General features: G+C 42.9%; 1 protein-coding gene and 1 long non-coding RNA gene across 3 annotated transcripts in view; one reads left to right on the forward strand and one right to left on the reverse strand.

The window, feature by feature from the left end:
• LNX1 (ligand of numb-protein X 1, E3 ubiquitin protein ligase) overlaps positions 1–19,122 on the reverse strand; it is a 108,183-nt gene that overhangs the window by 41,170 nt on the left and 47,891 nt on the right. For both annotated transcript variants that reach the window (XM_011958754.1, XM_011958753.1), the window contains exons 2-3: positions 7,418–7,659; positions 6,753–6,905 (exon numbers count right to left, since the gene is read on the reverse strand). In XM_011958754.1, the coding sequence (XP_011814144.1) occupies positions 6,753–6,905; positions 7,418–7,659 (395 nt within the window). The remainder of the gene's footprint in view (positions 1–6,752; positions 6,906–7,417; positions 7,660–19,122) is intronic.
• Positions 703–19,122, forward strand: part of LOC105523769 — a 48,600-nt gene continuing 30,180 nt past the window's right edge. The window contains exon 1 of the long non-coding RNA XR_001003641.1: positions 703–815. This is a non-coding gene — a long non-coding RNA (uncharacterized LOC105523769). The remainder of the gene's footprint in view (positions 816–19,122) is intronic.

Here is a 19,122-nt window from a genome sequence, read left to right on the forward strand (position 1 = left end):
TTTTTTTTTTTTTTTTTGAGGAAGGGGCTTGCTCTTTCCACCAGGCTGGAGTTCAGTGGCGCAACCACGGCTCACTACAGCCTGGAACTTCCAGGAAGCTCTGGCTCTCTCTTTCAATCTCTCTTTTTTTTTTTTTTTTGAGAGACAGGGTCTCACTCTGTCACCCAGGCTGGAGTATAGTGGTACGATCTTGGCTCAAAGCAGCCTTGACCTCATGGGCTCAGGCAATCCTTCCACCTCAGCCCAAGAAGCTGGGAGTACAGGTGTGTGCCACCACGTCCCATGAATTTCATTTCATTTTTTGTAGAGACAAAGTCTCACTATGTTGCCCAGGCTGGTCTCAAACTCCTGGGCTCAAGGAATCCTCTTGCCTTGGCCTCCAAGTGCTAGGATTCCAGGTGTGAGCCACCATGCCCAGACCCATCTCTGTCTTTTCAGATGAAGAAATGCTGAAGCTGAGAGCATTAAGCAACCCAGCCAGGGCCACACAGTTGATAAACAGTGGTGCTAGTCCCTTTACTGACATTAAAAGAATAGATACACCATGCCAGGAGGCCAGCGGTAGGTTGCTGAAGCAATGAGACCCTCTGACCATTTTTGAAAGCATTGTTGCCTCACAAATTCTGTGACGACATTGATACCAACCTAGCTGAGTCTTAACACCTCACTCCCTTCTGGAGTTACAGCTTCTTAGTGTGTTTGAGGAAATCCAATCTCTCCCACTCCAGCCCGCCTATGCATGGAACATGGCTGCTATCTCTGTCTTCTGGAAACATGGCTCCAATCTTGCAATAACTCTACACAAGAGCTCCTAGGTGTGTTCACTGCCCCCAAATCAAGTACAGACTCCTAAGTAATAATCAGGACACACTATGATCTGACCTTCACCTCATCTCCTGTATTGGTCTGGAAAGGAAATAATTTATTCAATATTATGTCCTCACTCAAGGACTAAAGGATATAATAATAATTATTAACTGAGTTTATGCTGGCATTGAGCTAAGCTACTTGAATTCATTTTCCAACACACAGCATCCCAACATCCATCCAAGTCATAAGCCATTCCTTAAACATGGATTACACTGTCCCCTATGGCTGCTATGGTCATTAATTTATACCTCATTCTTCATAGTACAGGCATATCTCTGAGATATTGTGGGTTTGGTTCCACACTGCCATAATAAAGTGAGTCTTTTGGTTTCTCTGTGGTTATAAGAGTTATGTTTACACTGTAGTCTATCCAGTATACAATAGCATATTTTTAAAAATGTACATACCTCAATTTAAAAATACTTTATTGCTAAAACATGCTGTTTAATGATCATCTGAGCCTTCAGTTGTAATCTTTTCCTGGTAGAGGGCTTTGCCTCGATGTTGATGGCTGCTGACTGATCACAATGGTGGTTGCTGAAAGTTGGGAGTGGCTTTGGCAATTTCTTAAAATAAGATGACCATGAAGTTTGCCACATCAGCTGACTCTCGTGAAAGATTTTTAAACAGATTCTCTGTAGAATGCAGTGCTGTTTGATAGTATTTAAACTTCAGTAGAACTTCTTTCAAAATTGGAGTCAATTCTCTACTAACTTTGCTGTTTTATCAACTATGTTTATATAATATTCCCAATCCTTTCTTGTTGTTTCAACAATGTTCACAGCATCTTCAGCAGTAGTTTCCATCTCAAGAAACCACTTTCTTTGCTCATCCATAAGAAGCAACTCTACACTCGTTCCAGTTTCATTATGAGATTGCAACAATTTGGTCATATCTTTTTTTTTGTTTTTTGAGACTGAGTCTTGCTCTGTTGCCCAGGCTGGAGTGCAGTGGCATGATCTCAGCTCACTGCAAGCTCCACCTCCCGGGTTCATGCCATTCTCCTGCCTCAGCCTCCCAGAATTTGGTCATATCTTCAAGCTCCACTTCCAATTCTAGTTCTCTTGCTATTTCCACCAAATCTATAGTTACTTTTCTCCACTGAACTCTTGAACCCCGGAAAGTCATCCATGAGAATTAGAATCAACTTCCTCCAATCTCCTGTTAATGTTGATATTTTGACCTTCTCCCATGAATCACTAATGTTCTTAATGGCATGTAGAAGGGTGAATCCTTTCCAGGATTTCAATTTTCCTTGCCTAGATCCATCAGAGGAATCACTATCTATGGCAGCTATAGCCTTTTGAAATTTATTTCTTAAATAATGACTTAAAAGTAGAAATTACTGGCCATGTGCGGTGGCTCACTCCTGTAATCCCAGCACTTTGGGAGGCCGAGGCAGGCAGATCACAAGGCCAGGAGATCGAGACTGTCCTGGCTAACACGGTGAAACTCCGTCTCTACTAAAAATACAAAAAATTAGCTGGGCGTGGTGGCGGGTGCCTGTAGTCTCAGCCTCTCGGCAGGCTGAGGCAGGAGAATGGCGTGAACCTGGGAGGTAGAGCTTGCAGTGAGCTGAGATCACACCACTGCACTCCAGCCTGGGCAACAGAGTGAGAGTCTGTCTTAAAAAAAAATATAAAAAGTAGAAATTACTCTTTGATCCATGGGCTGCAGAATGGATACTGTGTTAGCAGGCATGAAAACAACATTACTCTTGCACGTCTCCATTGAAGTACTTGGGTAACCAGGATGCATTATCAATGAGTAGTAATATTTTGAAAGGAATCTTTCTTTCTGAGCAGTAGGCCTCAACAGTGGAATTAAAATATTGAGTAAACCATGCTGTAAAAAGATGTGCTGCCATCAGGCTTTGTTGTTCGGTGGATAGAGCACAGGTAGAATAGATTTAGCATAATTCTTTTTTTTTTTTTTTTTTTTTTGAGACGGAGTCTCGCTCTGTCACCCAGGCTGGAGTGCTGTGGCCGGATCTCAGCTCACTGCAAGCTCCACCTCCCGGGTTCACGCCATTCTCCTGCCTCAGCCTCCCGGGTAGCTGGGACTACAGGCGCCGCCACCTCGCCCGGCTAGTTTTTTGTATTTTTTAGTAGAGACGGGGTTTCACCGTGTTAGCCAGGATGGTCTCGATCTCCTGACCTCGTGATCCGCCCATCTCGGCCTCCCAAAGTGCTGGGATTACAGGCTTGAGCCACCGCGCCCGGCCGATTTAGCATAATTCTTAAGGGCCCTAGGAGTTTTTAAATGATAAATGAGCACTGGTCTCCACCTTAAAGTCACCAGCTGTATTAGCCCCGAACACAAGAGTCAGCCTGTCCTTTGAAGCTTTGAAGCCAGGCATTGACTTCTCTCTAGTTAAGAAAGTCCTAGATGGCATATTCTCCCAATATAAGGCTGTATCATCTACATTGAAAATCTGTTGGCTGAGTGCGGTGGCTCATGTCTGTAACCATAGCACTTTGGGAGGCCGAGGCGGGTGGATCACCTGAGGTCAGGAGTTCAAGACCAGCCTGGCCAACATGGCGAAACCCTGTCTCTACTAAAAATACAAAAAATTAGCTGGACATGGTGGTACATGCCTGTAATCTCAGCTACTTGGGAGGCTGAGACAGGAGAATCACTTGAACCCAGGAGGCAGTGGTTGCAGTGAGCCGAGATCATGCCACTGCACTCCAGCCTGGGCTACAGAGTGAGCGAGACCCTATCTCAAAAAAAAAAAAAAAAAAAAGAAAGAAAGAAAATCTGCCTAGTGGAGCCACCTTCAATGATCTTAGCAAGATCTTCTGGATAACCTGCTGCAGCTTCTAACATCAGCATTTGCTGCTTTGTTACAATCAGCATTTGCTGCTTCCCTATAATCATGATTTGCTGCTTTACCTTGCACTGTTATGTTATGGAGATGGCTTCTTTCCTTAAACCTCATTAACCAATCTCTGCTAGCTTCCAACTTTTCTCCTTTACCTTCTTCACCACTCTCAGCCTTCACAGAATCAAAGAGAGTTAGGGCCTTCCCTTGGATTAGGCTTTGGTTTAAGGGAATGTTGTGGATATTTTGTTCTTCTATCCAGTTCACTCAAACTTTCTCCATATCAGCAATATGGCTGTTTTGCTTTGTTAGTCATATGTTCATTGGAAGTAGCACTTTTAATTTCCTTCAAGAACTTTTCCTTTGCATTAATAACTTGGCTGTTTGGCACAAGAGACCTAGCTTTAAGCCTACCCTAGCTTTCAATATGCCTTCCTTACTAAGGTTCATTTCTAGTTTTTGATTTAAAGTGAGAGACATGTGGCTCTTCCTTTCACTTGAATACTCAAAAGCTATCGTATGGTTACTAATTGGCTTCATTTCAATACTGTTACATATCAGGGAATAGGGAGGCCCAAGAAGAGAGACATGGGGAAATGGCCAGTGAAGCAGTCAGAACACGCAATTATTAAATTTACTGACCCATAAGGGCGTGGTTCGTTGCAAGCTAAAACAATTACAATAGTAACGCCAAAGATCACTGATCACCTATCACCATAACACATATAATAATAATGAAAAAGTTTGAGATGCTTCAAGAATTACCAAAATGTGACACAGAGACATGAAGTGAGCACATGCTTTTGGAAAAATGGAGCCAACAGACTTGTTCGCTATAGGGTGACCACAAGCTTTCAATTTGTAAAAATAAAAATGAGGTATGCTTTTATTTTATTGTAGTCTTGAATAAACCCCCTGATGCCAGGAACTACATTTTATATTCTTTATATAAAATGACAGCACCTAGGCTGGTGCCTTACATATAATGATCTCTTTTATAAATGTTTTTGTAATAAATATGCAAATATATCTTTTTCAAGATAACTTTTTTTTTTTTTTGAGATGGAGTCACCTAGGCTAGAGTGCAGTGACACAATCTCAGCTCACTGCAGCCTCCACCTCCCAGGTTCAAGCAATTCTCCTGCCTCAGCCTCCCAAGTAGCTGGAATTACAGGTGCCCATCACCATGCCCTGGCTAATTTTTGTATTTTTAATAGAGATGGGGTTTCACTACGCTGTCCAGGCTGGTCTCAAACTCCTACCCTCAGGTGATATGGCTGCCTCAGCCTCCCAAAGTGCTGGTTACAGGAGTAAGCCACCATGCCTGGCCCAAGTACTAGAGAACTTTACATGGAGTGGAATTGAGGAGTCTTTAATAAGAGGAAGAGACTGGTGGAAAGGAAGTTCTAATCTTTTCATTTAGTCATTGCACAGACATTTAGTGGACACTTATGTGCCAGACACTGTACTAGGCTTTAAAACATGGACTCAGAAAAATAATCCCTACACTTTGAGGTACAGTTACATGAAATATGATAATCACTGCTACAGGTGCTTCAAAAACACCTAAAAAGAGGGCTGAGGGAGTCAGTGAGGTTTCCAGGTGGAGGCAAAGGCTTACACTAAACCTGGAAGAAGGAATGTCAATGCCAGCTGAAAGGAGAGTGGGAGTGCAGGCTGGACAATAGAAGGGAGGCGAGAGAAAGACCTCCAGCATTTACAGGACTGTAATCAGCTGAGAGCTGTTAGAGCATGCAGCACGTATGTACAGGGTGAGAGGCAATCATGAATAAGTATACAAGAAAAGGTCTGATAAGGCTGCTCATGAATTTTGAGGGCATAATACGTAGAGTGGTTTGGGCTCTGCCTCCCAACTCCCAAGAGTAGAGGGCAGTATAACCCAGGAGCTAAGAGAGTAGGCTCTGGAACGAGAGGACCTTAGTTAAAATCTTGGTTCTGCCATTTTCTAGCCGGGTGACTGGACTAATTACCTAATCCCTCTAGGTCTCCGTTTTCTCATCTGTAAAATGGGAATGATAGTCCTATCCCCTTAACATTATCACATCTAAATGACTGAAAACACTATGTGCATACAGAAAGAGCTCAATTTTTAAAAAATGTTATTATTACTACTCTAAAGTTCTAACATAAAAAGCAAAGACAGTAGGACAGTATTTCCTCAGCTCCATTTATATTGGAGAAAACACATGGGATCTAAGACTCAACAGCTTGCTTTGCATGAATTCTACAGCCATGTTACCTGGATTCAAAGTTTAGCAAGGTAATTTGGAACAACCTAAAGAACCTCTCTGTGCCACAGTTTCCTCATCTGTAAAACAGGAATAGTAGTAGTGCCGGGTGTGGTGGCTCATGCCTGTAATCCCAGCACTTTGAGAGGCCAAGGTGGGTGGATCACCTGAGGTCAGGAGTTCAAGACCAACATGGAGAAACCCCGTTTCTACTAAAAAATACAAAAAAATGGCTGGCTGTTTTGGCAGGTGCCTGTAATCCCACCTACTTGGGAGGCTGAAGCAGGAGAATCGCTTGAACCCAGGAGGCAGAGGTTGCACCGTTGCACTCCAGCCTGGGTGACAAGAGTAAAACTCTGTCTCAAAACACACACACACACACACACGGAGTATGGGGTTGTTATGAGGCTTAAATGACAAAACGCATGTAAAACACTCAGCACCACACCTCACATGTAGTTGAAAGAGTAAGGAGAGCAAATATATATATTGCATTTATTGTATGTGCCAGTCATTGTTTTGAATGTTTTTCACTCATTAATATAATTCTTCTTCTTCAAATGCATAATGGCACTAGCACCTGAAGGTAAGGGTTTCAACATTTTTTTCTTCAATCTATGTAAAAAGATGATAATACTTTCTGCCTTTAGCTACTTACGTGAGAAGCAGGCTAATCAAAGTAAAAAACATTGTACACCCTTGGGAAGAGAGGGGTCACAGAAGGTGGCTGGTGATCAGATTGCATCATCCCTGAAGTCCCCCTGGAAGCCCAGCCCATGTCCATCCTGCCTTGTGGGGAGGTCATTTACCTTCAGGGGCAGTGGTGTTTTCAGAATATTCCCTGCCCTGGTCAGCGTGGTTGGCAACCGCACTCCCGCTCTTTGTCCTTCGAAGAACACTCAAAGCTCGATTTATTTTTTTAAAAGATCTGCTTCTAATAGTGGATCTCTCAAAGGGCCGTGCTGAGGAAAAGCAACAAGAGGAACAGTAGTTAGGATTTAATAGAAATAATCATTTATGTACATATCTGATAAAATATATATAAGACATTAACAGTGACTACCTCTAGGTGGTAGGATTGTAGAATTTGCTTACCTGTATTTTCTAAGTTTTCTACAGTGAAATATGTATGACGTGCTTAAAATCCTGCTTTTCTTTTCTGTTTCTGGGCTGAACTGAATACAATAGCAGTTTTCTTGAACAGTATGGCTGAAAAATTACTGACACTGCAGGAGTGATGAATCATTAGGTCTAATTTCAGTCCCTTTCACCAAGTCAGATTACACACAGTTTAATGATCGGAGGTACCTGTGGTTTCATTTCACTTTGGAGAATTGGACATTGGGTTCCTGCCAAAACTGCCAGAATGATTTCCCCTTAAAAAACATTTCTAGAACTTTCCACAGTAAGTATTCCACAGAGAGCAATCCCAAGCCAAGGAACCCAATCCTGGACAACCACCCATTTGACTCACCCCTAGTTCGGTTGCTCCGTCCAGAGTCCACTGGGCTGACTGCTGGCTGCCCGTCCTCTGCCGAGGACACGTAGGCAGGGTTGTCTAGGCCAGGCTCGTCTGTCATTAAGGAGATGGTGGCAGCTGCAGAAACCTCTGGGGAGGGAGCCATGGCTGTGAGGCTTGCACAGCCATCTGGACAGCCATCTTGTGAGCGCCTCTTCCTGTCTTTGGTCAGGCCGTAGTGGGAGGCACCTTTACAGCTGTAACAGAACCAGTGGGGAGGTGAGGAAAAGCGTTGGCTCTGCTGCCATTCCTCAGTCAGACCTCTTCAAATACAATTGAAGAATGTATAATAGGCTTGTTGAACTTGGAATTTGATTTGCCTTCCCCTATATTCTCTCTTCCCTTTTCATATGTTGGTACTCAATATACATTTGCCAACCAAGTGAATTAATAATTTGAGATTTTTTTAAAAGATGCCCACTGCATTCTTAAAGCAATCTCTACATTGGCTCCTGGAATGCAAATTTATTCAGGTCGCCATGGTGTCTACATGACCAGGCTTTGAGGCTGGCAATGTTCAACTGTTTGGTAATTCCTGCTTGTTGGTGTTTATTTTGACCATGAAAGCCCTTAGTCACACTCTCACTCATTTCTTTTGGATTTTGTTCCCACAGCACTGAACGTAAATATAAAGCTCCTCCCAGATTCCATATTTAACTGTCCATGGAAACAGAATCACCCTCACCACAAAGCCACAGGAGTGAGTTCAGCATTGCTATCCTCTAGCGGCAGCTTGGTGGCTTCCACTCTCTTTCTCTGGGCTGGTCTGGGAGGGCCTCCCTGGTGCTGGGGGCTCCCATGATCTGAAAAGTGTCATTCATCGCCATGTTGTCTAGCATTAAGAGAGTAAATAAAACAGCTTTTGTGGATTTTAGCAAAAACATATTTGTCTCTACCCATTCACTGTCCATGCTATAAAAACAATCCAAAAAATTCCACAAAAACCAAACTTTGTGAGAAAGACAAGTTATTGGTGCAATAGAGAGAAGTTGAAAAAGAACATTCTTGAGGCTCAGGAGACCAGAGTTTGAGCTGATCTAGGTCCATATTTTGCCATGAACATGAACACTGCCACTGGGCAAGTCATTGCAGCTCACAGGCTAGGTTTTTTATCAGGAAATGGTGATTTAACTATCTCACTGCACTGTCGGGAGGGTAGCTACAGGTAGCCACTCCAGTTTCTGTAGTTGTGAAGGCAGAAATCATATCATGAGCCCCTTTAAGAAGTGTCCATTTACATATAATGGATGTGTTAATTATAAATTCTTATCAATTCATTACACAAAACCCTATATTATTGAATCTATTTTAAATAGCCCTTTGAGATCCTACTTTAGGGATGCTTCATGTTTTTGAAAGTAGATGAAATCAAAGGTCAGTCTACAGTGATATGCACACATGAGTTGTACTGCCCATAGAGTCACAGAAATGGCAGGATGGAAGGTCCTATCATCTAGATCCAAATCCTTGCTCTGAAATTTACTTAGCTGGGTGATCTGGGGAAATTTTATTTAGCTGGCTAAACTTCCCAATTTGCATAAACTTTCTGGATTGCTGTGAGGTTTGATTGACATTAAGTCTTATTAGGGGTTTAGTGTTTTTTGCCAAAAGTACTAGAATGAGAATTCATTAAAGTCGTCATGGTATCCACATGACTACAATCAGTTCTCGTGAGACTGTAGCTATTTCCATATTTGATCCATCCTAAGATGCTCTTTTCATGCTTTAACATATCTAAAATCAGGATGTATATGTGATTGATGGGGTTGTGAAGGTTCTATTGCCAGGTGGCACTCATGATGCAGATACCACCATCCCAGCATGGCAAATCTAGCCACATGGGTACCCCTTATCACTTCCATTGAGTTGCCTACATGCTTGGTATTACACCATTGTGTGTAATTGCCATTTGAATGTAATGATTCAGTACTAAAACGAAAAGTTATAGAACACCTCAAAAACTGAACAATTGGATATTGATTAAGTACATATTCATTGTCAGAAGCAGAATCATAATTCCATGTTTTCTTGCAAAGGGATAAGCAAACGTTTTATATGCTTAGAAAGAAAGATGCACCCAAGGGATTAAAAGTGGTGTTACATTTTGTTATTGAGAACATTCAAAAAGGATTGCCTGTTTCGTGCCAAACAACACAACCAAGGGCAGGAGAAGCTGCCAAATTCATCTGAATGGATTTCAAAGCCACAAGAGTCTAGTGTCACCAATCTATACATCATGGGGATATCTTTGGTGTTTGGGGATTATTTAACTAATGGCACATTTTAAAATGTCATCTTCTTTGCTGTTACATGAACATGATATCTCTTATAGTCAGTGGCATCTTAGATTAGATGAAATGTGGTTTTAATATTAGTAGAAAAGGAGTTTGGTTATACAACCTTATGTCCTCATCTTCCAGATGAGAAAACAGGCCTCCAACTTACATTGCTAGTGCTTGTCCTCAGCTGGAAGAGTTCAATCTCTTGGCTTGAATTCGTGAGGTTTTACTGTACTGATTAGCTGCGTTGGCTTGAAATAGTTCTGCTTAAAAATAGTGAAGAGGTTGATCTGGGAAACTCAAAAATTGGTGAAACACTGTGTGATGGAAAAAATAAAAGCCAACTTGCATTTGAGCAGCTCCAGAGTAACAAATACTTGAATGAAACACTTCCAGGCAGGCTGGCAGTATTTGATTAGCAGTGCATGGAAAGCAAGTTCCTAGCTGGTCTGGAAACGGTCTTTTCTGAGGAGGCAGCAATGCTCTTGACCATGTGCCCTGCCAGAGTAGTAATGTTATTTTCCAGTTGGACAAATGATTGGCAAAGGCACAAGCCATGGCTTTGTTGGGAGGACACAATAAGTCCTAGTAAAAGAAAGTGGCACCTTTCTCTGCTGCCCCATCAATGGAGGGTTAAGGTATTTTAAAAATATCTGAATCCTAAGATTATGCCATTAAGAAACCATTGCACTTTCAAATTCTTGGGGTTCTAAAGATAAGTTTTTGAGTCAAGGAAAGGAAAACCTCATAAAGTAGGTAAGTAGCCTTTCCTTTGGTCTCATATCACAGCTCTTCTTACAACAGCTGGGGAGGGTGCAGAGTCTTGATTTAGGTATTCAGACTCACATGTTTTGAGTAATAAAGGCTCTACTAACGCAACTCATACTGTGTAATGTTAGCTTTCTCCAGTCTCTTGGCTTAGCTTGAGCCAGAGACAGAGTGATCTATGAAGGTAGCAGCTTGTACTTACTAATTATCTCCTTTGCAGTGACTAATATTGGGGCAGCTTGATTTACAAGCATGAAAGAGGGAAGAAGCGGGGAAGAGCTGATTAGCATTGGCTAGGGCAAGAACATACGGTGAACCCCGGGGTTGTGTTCAAAGCAAGCAGGATTTATGCTTCCTTTCAGTTGCTCTGAGCACTAAGTACTCTCAGGTGGTGAAGGGCGATGGCCATGAACTTGAAGGATGAATACAAGGAACACAGAAAACCCCTTTTCAACCAAACCACAAGCTTTGGATGTGCTGTTCATTCAAATGAGCAACTCTGAAAAATCAGTTTTCTTGGGAGATCCTGAGCTCTTTTGTCAGAGTAGAGGTAAATCTGTCTTAATATAAGAACGCTAATACTCAATGCCAGAAATTTTGTCTCTTTTGAGGTTTGAGGGGGGATAAGAAAAGAAAATGAATCTCCTTCCTGCAAAACTTCTAAGTCTGAGTTCACTGCTAATGAGAGTTGGAGACGAGACACAGGAGGGACCTCAGATGTGATTCACAGAGGTTCTGATAGGGTATCCTCTGCAAAGGTCACCCAACAGGGCAGCATGATCTGGGTTCCCATGAAGAGCTCCTTTCTGATGCTGAACTTACCCACTTATAATAGAAAAAGAGTTGTTCACAAAGCGAGCCTTGATACTCATCATCATCATCCAGTCATACAACCTCCCTTTGATCTCTCCTACTTTCTGTAAATTCTTTCTCTCGGTTCACTGCTGCATTAGCAAACATTGAGTCAACCCTCACTTTGGGTTCATTAATTGCCCAGTCTGATCTGACTTCAAACAAGAGCTTGCAAATTCATATGCTCGTCAGGTGAGACAACGAGGGAAGGAAGGCCATTGGGGACCATGGTGAGCAGTGCTGCTCGACTTAAGGACACAGTGGCTGCTCCACTCTTCTCTGTTAAAAAGGCTAGCCCAGTGGCCCCCGAAAAATATGGAAGCAGAAATCTAGTTTTCAATGTAAAATCTCTTGATTTTTTAAATGGTAGCAACACATTCGAAAATCTTAAAAACACTCTGTGGTCCAAACAAAACACATCTGCAAGCCAGCTCTAGCTCCAGAGATGGCACATTCTAATCTCTGGTAATAAAAAAAACTGCCAACATGAGTAGATGGGAACCATTTTTCTTTTCTTAGTCCTCCAGAAAAAAACACTACCCTCTTCTCTTTCTCCAGTCTTCCTCCCTACCCACTATTTGTGTATGTGTGTGTGTGTGTGTGTGTGTGTGTGTGTGTGTGCGCAGAGGGGAGATGACCCCTAAAGGGGGCTTTCCTATAATTATGTGCCCTGGCCCCATTTCTGATCCAAGTCCAAAAATGAGACTAATTTTTCAACTGCATTTCTTTCACTCATGAGAGCACTAATGGCTGGCCCACAGATATTATTTAATGAGAAAGGGAGACACTCAATCCTAATGTATGTATTCTTTCTTTCAGGCAGAGAGAATCAAGATTAGGGGACTCGGTAGGGAAGTGAGTCTCCTTGCCAACAGCTGGGTTTTAGGCCTTAGCTGCTCCACTGAATGGGATGAGTGATTCTGAAACTGAAACTTTGCCCAAGGTGGGGTTCCTGGAGCCAGGCGGGGAGACTGTGCTGCCAGAAAGGAGATGGTCACTGGGAGACTGAAATGAGTTCTCCCTGAGCAATCAGGTGAGTATGGGCCTCAGTAATGTGTGCTCAGCCCCTAACTCCATCTCCATGGCCAAACCCAGGCACTGGTCCTCCTGACACCCCATCTCCATGAATTTGCAACCAATCCCGGCCTATCCCTCTGCCCCTGGTCTAGCCCTCCATCCTCTACTGCATCCTAACCATATCAACAATTTTTTTTTTAACTCAAAAACTGCCCAGGGAAATGTTCCCATCGCTTCAGGATTGAGTCCCACCTCTGTATGCTGACATTCGGGCCTTCCCTGATCCATATTATCGATCATGGTCTCTTGCCTACAAATCTATGGCAGCCCAGAAGACAGTCTGGCAGAAGACAGCTCATATCTATTGATCTTTTTAAATGTACTATGCTTCAAGGATGTGGTCTCATTTAAGCCTCCCACTTGTCCTATTAGTTATACCACCTAAATTCACAGATGAATATATGGACACTAGAAGGGAGAAATGCCTTGTCCAAGTTCAGAGTAGAGCTAGACTCTGAAGCCAGGCTGTGGATTCCATGCTTTCTCACCTTACATGGCTTCCTTGGTCCCTAGACTCATATCAAACTGCCCATTCCATGTCATTACTTAGATGTCTAATGGGCAGCTCAAACTTAACAGTTTCATCCTCCCTGCCAAACCAACTCTTCCCACGTGTTCCTGTGTTATTAAATAGCTCCTTATCTGTCATTCAGGCCAAAAATCTCAGACTCATCCTTGATTTCTTTCTTTCTCTAGATACCTGAAATACAATCTAGCATGAAATCCTACTACTACTACTACTACTTTTCATCATGGCCACTGCCACCATACTGGTCCAAGCTATCATCATCAGTGCCTGGATTATCCCAACAGTCTCCCAAGAGGGGTCTTGCTTCCACACTTGTGTTGCCTGCCCATCTATTCTCAACAGAGCAGCCATGGTGATCTTTTCATAATGGCTCTCCACTTTACTAAAGCATAAGGTCCTTACAATGGTCTATAGGGCCCTATATTTTCTGTCTGTTGTGACTTCTGACTTCCTCTCCATCCCTTGCTCATACAGCCCTCCTGCTAGTCCTCAAACTTGCCCACCATGTTCCTACTTCTTCAGGGTCTCTGCACTTTGCTGCTGCCCCTGCTGCCTCAGATATGCCTTCCCCAGATTCCCATCCAGTTTGTTCCTGCATCTCCTTCAGGCCTCTGATTAAAATCCCTCTTCTCTGACCACCTGATTTAAATAGCGGCTTCTTTTCTGATACATCCTACCTCTGCTTATATTCTCTCTATGGAATGCAAGCTCCAAAGGGCAGAGATTTAGGTTCTGCTTTGTTAATTGTTTCATCTCCAGTGCCAAAGACAATGACTGGCATATAGAAGGTGCTCAGTATATTACTTTTAAATGAAAAAATGACTTTTGCTAATGAAAGAGCATGTTCCTAAACCACGGGGTTGTATTAGTCCATTTTTACGCCAATAAAGACATACCCAAGACTGGTATTTATACCAATTTATAAAGAAAAAGAGGTTTAATGGACTCACAGTCCCACCTGGCTGGGGAGGCCTCACAATCACGGTGGAAGGCAAGGAGGAGACAGTGACATCTCACATGGCGGCAGGCAAGAGGGATTGTGTGCGGGAACTCACCTTTATAAAACCATCAGATCTTGTGAGACTTATTCACTACCATGATTCAGTGATCTCCACCTGGGTTCCTCCCATAACATGTGGGAATCAGGGGAGTGACAATTCAACATGAGATGTGGGTGAGGACACAGTCAAATCATATCAGGGTGAATTATCTAAACTGGCTATCTACACTAATCAGATGACTCAGCCAGGTCATCTGTGTTTCTGCCCAGGGAAAGTACCCTCCTTGGACTATCGGGTCTCAGTGTAAAGCCCACACAATCTCTGTACTCAGGCTTTTCAAGCTAAGGGCCCTGAACCATGAACAAGGCATAGAACTATATGTTTAATGAGTTTTGGGATATTGACCTCAAGAGGACATTTAACTGACCAATTAGGCTAAACATTTTAATTTTAAAAATTATTTAATTGAGGGACAATACTTTAAAACCTAAATACGCCATCCAAACAACATATTTAATGAATCTAAATCCAAATGCAGCAATATTTCCTATACCAGAAAACTATGATTCAAGGATATTTCACAGAGAGATGGAAATTAACTGCTTGGGGGAAAAAAAGTCTAGTTCCACAATTACACCAATAGAACCAAACTTTGAAAATATAGGAACTCTCTCTCCAGGACTGAGATGGCTTCCTCATATTAGTGCCTGAGAAGTGTTGGCTCATGGAGTCCCACATCATTTATGGCAGCCAGTCAAGACATACCAGCTCTGCCTTGGCTAACTGGTTAGCTGCCGGCAAGTTGTGGCCACAGAGCTATATAGTAAACATTTCTTGAATTGATCTGAGCAACCATCACCCTTTTGGTGTTCTGTTGATTGAAATTACTGCATTGGGAATTGTGGGATTCACTCACACCGCCCTGATACTGCATAATTACTTGTGGTCGATTGTGATACCAATACTAGTCTCTCTTTTCTCCTAGCAAGCTCATGATTTCCCTTTCCATTTCCTTGCACTTCAATTTAAGCCCAACGAAAAAAAAAATGACAAGAAGGAAAGACCAACTTAAGAAATTGATCTTTTTTTCGTGTATTTCCCTGGTAATTTTGATATGATTTTATTTGCTTTAAGAAGCATTATGCATGTAATACAACTGAAGGGTAATGACCATAACCTTCCTTTGATGGTTTATGCTGCTACAGTGGGTTTTTAATCATAATGTTGAAATACATTTTTCAATAAACACTCATGGGAGGGTCTTCTAAGAAAGATGGCACAGTACGGAGGAAAAAACACATGCTTTCACTTTTTAAGCATCTGGATGTGAATCCTAGGTCTGCCTTATGGAAGGGCCTCCTAAGAAGGCAAATCTACTGGCTCTGCAACTCTGGACAAGTTCCTTAATTCCTCTGAGCCTTGTTTATCATACATAAAATGGGCACAAAGGTTATTTACCATGAGGTTTAAAGGTTCACACAAAAGGCTGAGTGTGGTGGCTCACGCTTATAATCCCAGAGCTTTGATAGGCTGGGATGGAAAGATCACTTGAAGCCAGGAGTTAAGAGACCCATAGCAGGACCCATATTCTACAAAACAATTTAAAAAATTAGCTAGGCATGGTGGTACACACATGTAGTGTCAGCTACTCAGGAGGCGGAGGCAGGAGTACTGCTTGAGCCCAGAAGTTCAAGCCTGCAGTAGGCCATGATTGGGCCACTGCACTCCAGCCTGGACAATAGAGCAACGCCCTATCTATCTCTTTTAAAAAAAGAATCATGCAAAATGCTGAACAGTACCTGGAATATATAGTAACTCAGTAACCAGTAACTAGCATAATTATTGTCTAACGTCAAGGCATAATGTTAGACACTGTGGATGCAAAGAAAACGACAGTGTATGCACTTGGTTCACGAAAACAGAAAAACATGCCACATTATCAGAGAGAGAGAGGGAGGTAAGAGCCAAGTGTCAGGAGAGCTCAGAGGAAGGGGCTTGGGGTAATTGGAGAAGGCTTCTTAGAAGAGATGAAATCTGAGCTGAGTCTAGAAAAATGAGTGACATTGATCTAGCAAACTAGGTATGAATGGTATATTCAAAAGCTCCAAAGATGCAGGTGCATGGCAGGTGCCAGGAATGGTAGATTCAGGGCAGGTTTTGTCCTATGTGACACAAATGGGGAAAGAACAGACCTGAAGTGAGATCCAAGAGGAGCAGCATGTTGGTGGCGGTGCTGGGGATAAAACCCAGGACACCTGATGGCCAGTCCATCTACCTACTTCTGGGGTTCAGTAAGCCTAAACCATGCCCATGGGGGTAAGAGACAAGTGGGCATTGCCAAGTCTGATGCCAAGACAGGAGAGGGGAGGAGGTTTCAGGAGGAACAAAGTTGACAACAGAGGGCTCAAAGTCAGCTCATTGCAGAGACTCCCTGACCATCAATCCAAAGTGAACTGCTGCCCCTGCCTGCCAGTCACCCTCTTTGGAAATTATATTGTTGGTTTGTTTTCTCCCAACAGAATATAGATAGCTTCCATGGGAGTAAACATCCTGCTTTTCTTGCTCACCACTAAATCATCAGCATTATGCAAAGAGCACTGGTGGACAGGGTCTGGTGGGGTGGGGGTTGTTGGGTGTGCTAAAGGAGCCTGAGAGATTCTAAAAGCAGCGAATTGTTTTCTTGCTCCTTTTATTAGAGTCTGTTTATGCTTCTGATTATGTTAGCCTAGATATGTTTTAATAGTTATGGGCCACCTTGATCCTTTTTTTTGCAAGGAAGCAGATATATAGTTTAAATATATGATAATTAATTATTTCATGACTCCTTTAATGAAAAGCACTATAAATCTTTACTGTGTGAGACAAAAATAAATGCATCAGTCAGTGCCTTCCAAAACAGTTCCACTTGCGCTCCCTGAGCCCACCCTCGAATAGGTCCTATCCCTGCTAATTGAGTCCTGATCATGCTACTTGGAGGACACTCAACTAACAATAATACAACTTCTATTCATAGGATTCCTCTAGTCCTCAGGCATCCTGGTCCTCAGCACAGACCTCCTGTAAGGAACTTTCTGAGTTCAGTTTGGGTAATTATGTTCTACGTGTCACCTCAACTCACCGTACCTGCATCTTCTTAAATAATAGCTCTTCAGCCTAAAGACATTAGGTAAAGTCATTCTTCCTTGTTTGGATTACTTTTTCTCCCCCTCTAAGTTAAAACCCATGTTGCCTGGCACTGAATTATATGGCCACTCACATAGCTACCAGAAACTGTACATGGAAAAAAGTCATGAGCATTTTTGTGTAGTCAGAAGTGAAGTGAATGTCAGTTGAAAAGTAAAAGAGGTCATCAGCTGGGCACGTCCACCGTCTGGTAGTCAGTGTAGATCCGAGTATGAACATGAGGCTGAATGGCCCTCGCCTCGGAGGACGGATGAATTTCTGACACCACTTACCACCAACCACACACGGCTTCCCCTCATTAGCCCCTTTCTTCTGCCTCCAAACTGCTGGGAAAATGTCCCTAGTCCTTCCAACCACCCCGATTTCACTTGCTAATGAACACCAGACAGGAAAAATTCAAAACAAGCTGGAACTCGATGTGAAATGCAGGCCACCATCATGGGCACCTGGAATCCGTCTTGGCTTGTCAGGGTGGGGGCCAGGAGAGGCGTGGTGTGCCCTCAAGGTAGAGTCTGCTCAGGCGACAAATGGTCCAATCCCAACCTAAGCAAGCACACTGACTTGGTTTAGCAAAGATGCTGACATGTTCCTATGGCATGGATCGCCTGGTGCTGAACAGGCGTGAGACACACTGGCCAGTCTCTGCACAGTTCCAATTTCAGGGTGGGAGGGAGGCAGGGAAGAAGTAGACATTCTTCCATTTAATGACTCTTCTTTAATGCCGATGTTTTTCCTATTGGTTTACAGAGTTAGTGTCTGTAAGAATCTGTGGCTGCATCTTTTTACCCTTCAAATCTCACTCACAAATTAATAGTAACATAATTACAACCAACACTTACAGTGCCCTCACTAGAGACCACATACTGTTTTACACGCTTCCTATTAACCCATTCAATCCTCACATCAACCCTATGAGGAGGGTCGTATGATACCCCCACTTTACTGATTAGAAATCAAGGCACAGAAAGATAAAATTTCCAAAAGTCACACAGCTGGTAAGTGGAAGGGCTAGGATTTAAACTGAAGGCAGAGAGAACTTTCATTGAAGTGTGCACCTTAGGACTGTAATGTGCCACACGCCCTGGTGGCTGATTCTTTGGGGGGCGACTGTAATATGGGACGTAGGGGAAAGCATGGAAAATTAGAAGCAGGTTTTTCATAACCTTATATTCTTTATAGATCTATAAATGCCAGCTACTGAGTAACTGCCATGAAGAATACGAATGGCACAGGCTGGCAAATGAGTCTGTCCTAATGGGGTTGGCATCTTCAGCCTGCAGTTGATAGGCAGAAGTGGTGAGTGTCACACTGCTGGGTCTCTGTCCTGCCTTGTCATCAGGGCCATTTGTCAGTGCCGCGTGCCTCATAGGTCAGTGTATGGGGGATGTGGTTGCAGTGGTCCCCACATGCCCTCAGGCTGGCTGTCTCACTGCCCCTCTTCCTCTCCAAAAATAATTAGCTCCGAGCACAGGCAGCAAGCATCGTAGGAAAAGAGGCCTAAAAGGATCTTGTCTGGGTGTGCGGGAGCCTCCAGGTGATTTATTTCATCCTTTTCTAGAGAAAGCACCTTAGTCCAGGCACTCATATATATTCATATTCATGATCTGACACACATAGCATTTGAGGTGGAAACAGGAGGCTGACTTACCCATCCCCCACTGGGTGGGGAGGTACCCTTTCTCTCCTGTTAATAACAGCAGTCATAACAGTAACCACCTGAGCTATCATCTGTTCAGTTTTGTTCAGCTTTTTTTTTTTTTTTTTTTTTTTTTTTTATGTCTCGCTCATGGTCGCCAGCCTGGGTGACAGAGTGAGACTCCATCTCAAAAAAAAAAAAAAAAAAAAAAAGAATTCCTTTTATGCTGACGGAAAGAATAGAGAAAGAAGGGGAAAAGGGGGAAGGTCTTTCTTTTTTTTGTTTTTTTTTTTGAGACAGAGTCTCACTCAGTCGCCCAGGCTGGAGTGCAGTGG

The sequence above is a fragment of the Colobus angolensis genome, unplaced genomic scaffold (genome assembly GCF_000951035.1).
Source record: "Colobus angolensis palliatus isolate OR3802 unplaced genomic scaffold, Cang.pa_1.0 Scaffold473, whole genome shotgun sequence".
Classification (NCBI taxonomy): domain Eukaryota; kingdom Metazoa; phylum Chordata; class Mammalia; order Primates; family Cercopithecidae; genus Colobus; species Colobus angolensis.